Source organism: Sipha flava, unplaced genomic scaffold (genome assembly GCF_003268045.1).
Source record: "Sipha flava isolate LNK unplaced genomic scaffold, YSA_version1 259_pilon_pilon, whole genome shotgun sequence".
NCBI lineage: Eukaryota > Metazoa > Arthropoda > Insecta > Hemiptera > Aphididae > Sipha > Sipha flava.
The window spans coordinates 17648-22660 of record NW_020272920.1 but is presented as its reverse complement, the minus strand read 5'-3'; the positions used below and the strand labels follow the sequence as shown (position 1 = coordinate 22660).

The 5013-nt window shown below is 29.6% G+C and overlaps 1 protein-coding gene across 1 annotated transcript; it reads left to right on the top strand.

Annotated features, from left to right (window-relative positions):
* The first annotated feature begins 913 nt into the window (after nucleotides 1–913).
* On the top strand, nucleotides 914–4217 carry LOC112684948 (nucleoside diphosphate kinase 6-like). The gene is made up of 4 exons (XM_025556683.1): nucleotides 914–1304; nucleotides 2329–2471; nucleotides 2535–2695; nucleotides 4012–4217. Exons 1-4 carry the CDS (start codon nucleotides 1227–1229, stop codon nucleotides 4155–4157), a joined length of 528 nt encoding a protein of 175 aa, XP_025412468.1. The 5' UTR covers nucleotides 914–1226; the 3' UTR covers nucleotides 4158–4217.
* Nucleotides 4218–5013: the final 796 nt, after the last annotated feature.

The following is a 5013-nucleotide window of genomic DNA, read 5'->3' as shown; positions in this document are numbered from 1 at the left end:
AAAACATTAGTAGACAATGTTATCGAAGAAGTTGAAGATGAAAATATATCAAATCTTCTGCCTTATATTGATAGTTTTGATTTGGTAAAAGATAATATTTTATATTATATTTGTGGATTTATCGTTAGAAGTGTTTATAAAAAAATTGACTGTCAAACTTGTGCCTATAGTATAATTGAAAATGAATCTGAACATAATTATAGTCATAAATATCCTCATTCAATATTAGTAGATGTTAAAAATAGAGGAGGATTAATAAAAAGTTCAAAGGATGTGGTTGTAATTGTTAAATTTATTGAAAGTACATTAATTCAATTAACATCAAATTTTTGTTCATTATTACCAGGCTTAAGTCAAAAAGTTATTCTTGCCGTTAAAAATCATGTATATAATTATAGTATTTTTAATTGCTTAAATTGTGTAAATGACGGTTTTTTAGAAAATCACAAGTTGAATTTGGTAACTTTAATTTGCAAGCAATATCTGAAAGTTCGTCTTCATTATGTGGCCAAGTTGAAAACAAGTGCAGACGTTAGTAAACGTCGCTTATTGACCAAATTAATATTATTTAACCATCAATAACATTATATGTATGTTATATTATACTGTATTATGACATGAATTTATGTAAACATTATATTAATAAATAACTATATACAAAATGAGTTTTTGCTATTTCATACATACTTAATCTTAATAAAAATGCCATCAAATACTTAGTACCATACTAACATCCATAGTGTATACACAACAGACCCAACTTTTGAAGATATAAGTTATAAATTATGTAAAAAAGTAACGAATTTCTGTAGTTATTAAGCTAATTCCTATAGAGTAATCGAATGTTTTGCCAACCAGCAATATGGCGCCCATATGATAATACACTGATAAGCGCTTGAAATCTGGCTTCACTTTTTCCTATGTGCAACGTCCCGAGTACCTTATCTAGTATAATATAGATATCTGTGCAGCACGTGCGTTCGGAACGTTTATCGATATCGTTATCAAAACGATTCGTGATAATCGAACGGCCTACGGACCGCTGCCCGTCAACGGATTTTGGTCAGGTGCTCGACGTAAGTGCTCTCGCGTGTCGCGTCTTGCCGTGTTCGCTCCGGTCGGTTCGCGATAGTATGTCGCCGAACTCGGTCGTTCCGTCGCCGTCGGCCCGTTGAACGGTCACCGACGAAAACGTTGTCCGCGCGCGCGCCTGTGTTCGCACCGACATGACGTCCGTAAAACGCTTGCAGCTGACGTTAGCCATCATGAAACCCCACGTGGTGTCGTGCCCGTTCTCCCTGCTCGTGAGTATCGGCTATTCCGTCCCGGTGTGGACGTTCGTTTTTTTTGTTCTTCTATTCGTTCATCTCATTCGAATCAAATACCGATCCCTGCGGAAGGCGATGCTTCCACGGTTTCCTCGGCCAGCGGTTGAGGCGGTTAACGAGGTCGCGTCAGGTTGACAGCCGGTGTATACGTTCTGTCGAACAGTATGAGGAATCCAAATCAAAAGTTGGGCGGCTTGTCCCATATAGCATGTGAGCGGTGACAACAGGTGAGAGGAAGCATTGTAGAGGAGGCTTGGATAATTAAGTGTGTTATGGTAACTGTTCTACTAGTTATGTTTTCAGGTCTATCCGACAGGAGTAATTTCAACGCTCCCGTTTAAATCTGTGTTTAGTTATGAGAGATAGGTTTAAAATGAGCAGTGGCACCAAACCCTTTTGCTTGATGTAGCAGTCGCTACTCCTAAAAAAATAACAGGTGAGTGGGTACTATAACGTATAAGTGAAAATATTAAGACATAATAATTATTATTATTGTTAAAATTAACAATGATAACATTGTGTCATTCATGCTTCATATTATTTCTGTAATACCTATAATATTAACAAATAAACAATGAAATAAAAAATAAAAAAATAATTTAAATATTGAGTTTTTCGAGGAGTTGGATGAGTGGAAAAGAATTAGCAGAATTATTGAAGAGGAAAAATGTTAATATTTGTTGCGTTGAGGAAACTATGTAGAAAAGAGTGAAAGCAAAAGCAATAAGATAGGGCTATAAAATAATTTATTCAGGAAGGACTAGTACTAGAAATGGGGTTGTAGTATAATTGGATGAGGAGATAAAAAGGAAAGTAGTCGATGTAGGAAGAAAAAGTGATAGAATTATTACGGTAAAATTGGTATTACGGCCAACCCCAAATAGTTAGGAGAAAGGCGAAGGAGAAGAAGAAGATTCAAATCAATACTGATCCGTTACCTATGAATTCAGTCCGCCTAAGTTTTTTCTGCGCAACACTACACCGTTATTGTTCCTTGTAGGATATCAGGAGAACAATACTTGACAATGGTTTCTATGTTGTAAGATCAGTGCGTCAGACTATTCAATTAGAACAGGCGGAACGATTTTACAGTGAGCATAAAACAAAGTTTTTTTACAACAGACTCATCACGTTCATGACAAGGTAGTTAAGTATGTTCTTTGTTTTATTTACTTATGGTCTAATCACCAATACATTGTCATTTAGTGGGCCATCTGAAGCTTATATTTTGGCCAGAGAAGATGCGATTGCAGTTTGGCGTCGTTTGATGGGACCAACTAAAGTTTTCCAATCCCAACTAAGTCATCCTGATTGTATAAGAGCGAGACATGGCCTCACCGATACCAGAAATGCTACTCATGGATCTGGTGACTTATAATTATTTTAGGTTAATCTATCGAATTATATTTTGATATATACTTAATTAATTTATACCATGTGGTATTTAATATTATGTTTCTTAACACATCAATATCTCCCAATTTATATAAATTATTTTTATTATTACCGTTGTGCAAATAATTCCATACTTGTGCGTGTTAAGAAATTTTGTATGTTATAATTAGAGAACGGATTTATATGCACAAAAGATCCTCAAAATATGCTTCCAAAAATGCTGTAATATGCTACAAAATATGCACTTATAATTAAATCAAAATTATTATTATTTTTTAAATCATGTAAAAATTTCGCAAATATTGTAATACAAAATTGAACCATCAGTTTGAAAATATCTTTATGGTCGTTTATGTATGTGTATAAACGACTACTAATTAGTGTTTTTACTTTAGGCATTTTATAGTTATGAAAGAATAATAAAGTAAAATTACTAGACACAAAAACCGCGATAATTTTATATGTAACAATATACATACGAATGCACCCACTGACTGATTGGTTTCCGTAATACCGTCTAGTTCAAGTGTTCAACTGTATCATATGAATTTATCTATATTTATATAATTTGTATTGGATCATATGTTGCATACAAGTATATTATTTTGTTTTTGGCTATAATGACTAGTTTTCATTTTATTTGTATCATGTGGCTGCGAACATGAAAATAATAGGTAAAAAAATATATGTTCTATAAATTAAACTATACTCTATAAAACTACAAATATGTATGAAATATACAAAATAAAATTAATGTAATTTTAATAAGAATGATCTAAATTGAGGACAATTCTCATCAGATTTCCAAAAACATAATCCATTACATATAAGCATTTGCCAATAAATTCGTTCCCTAATTATAATCATTTACTAAAAGTGGTAAATATAATTTTGTTTTATATTCAGAATATTTATAGTATTTAAATAAATAAAAAGATATTCTCCAAAAAAGATATTGAAGTTTTCAAATGAAATTACAAATTGTTCTTATAGATACATGCGCAATAATTTAATATTTATAATTTAAGTGTAGTTTTTACCTATATGTTGAAAATATCCAGGATATGTATTAACATAAACTATTTTAGTGTCATTACATTTTATTTTACTTTTTTTACTACATCAATGTTAGGCAACTAATCAAAAATGTTGTATTATGAAAGAAAGGTATTAAAAATATTCTAAAAATAACATAATATTCAGCTTTAGAAGTAATAATAGTAAAAATATAATTGATATTATATACTTTCAATTGTATAGTCGTGTTTAACAATTATTTTTATTTCAGATTCAGATGAATCAGTGCGTAAAGAAGTTAATATAATGATCCCACAGTTTAGTTTCGAACACTGGAACCAAATCGAAGAACCATTGTTTCGAAATGGAAAAGTGCAGTTCAACAAAGATCAATTTATTCATGTCTTACACTCATGAAAGTGTTTTAACACTAAATTAATAATATAATATATATATATAGTTAGTTTGACTGTTTACTAGTGTTTTCTAGATTTATTATACTTTATTAGTTCAAAAGTCATTATTTCATAAGAATAATATATTTAAATCAATTAGGTACTTGTACTATTATGATATAGTTTGTACATAATGCATTATTATAATTCTAGTTGCCAAATTATTCTTTAAAAATGTTTATATCATTAGTCAATATTGAATTTGTGTACTTAAATAGGTGCTACATTCTGATTTGTGTTATTTAACATACATTGTAGACAATTATCTTCTGTATATATGCATACAATATTGTAACATTTAAGTAAATTAATCCAAGAATTAAATAATCATTGATTTATAATTATCAATGATTATATATTATTAATTAATTTTTCAAGGTTTAAGTTTAAAATTAAATATATGTATTTAAAATAACCAAATACTTAAATCTTAAAATATGTTTAAAAACGGCTAGGAAGTAACAAACCAAGCGTTTCCGATTTTATAAAAGGTTGAATTACATCAAAAATATACTTTATAATTCACACAACTGATAATATTGGTGTTCTTAATTTATTATCAGTATACTTTATACTCAGACAAAGAAAATAAATTGGAAACTATAACAACATACAAATAATTTTGTTAATAGAACTTCACTCAAGAATTAATGAATATTTTTAATATATTTAAAAAGAAAATTTTCAAATGTGATTAAAATATTCATACCATTTTTATTAATATATAAATAAATAAAAGTTTAGCCTTTTATATGCCTGATATTAAATTTTAAATTAAAAAATTATCGTACTTTACAAATATAATAATACTACAGGCT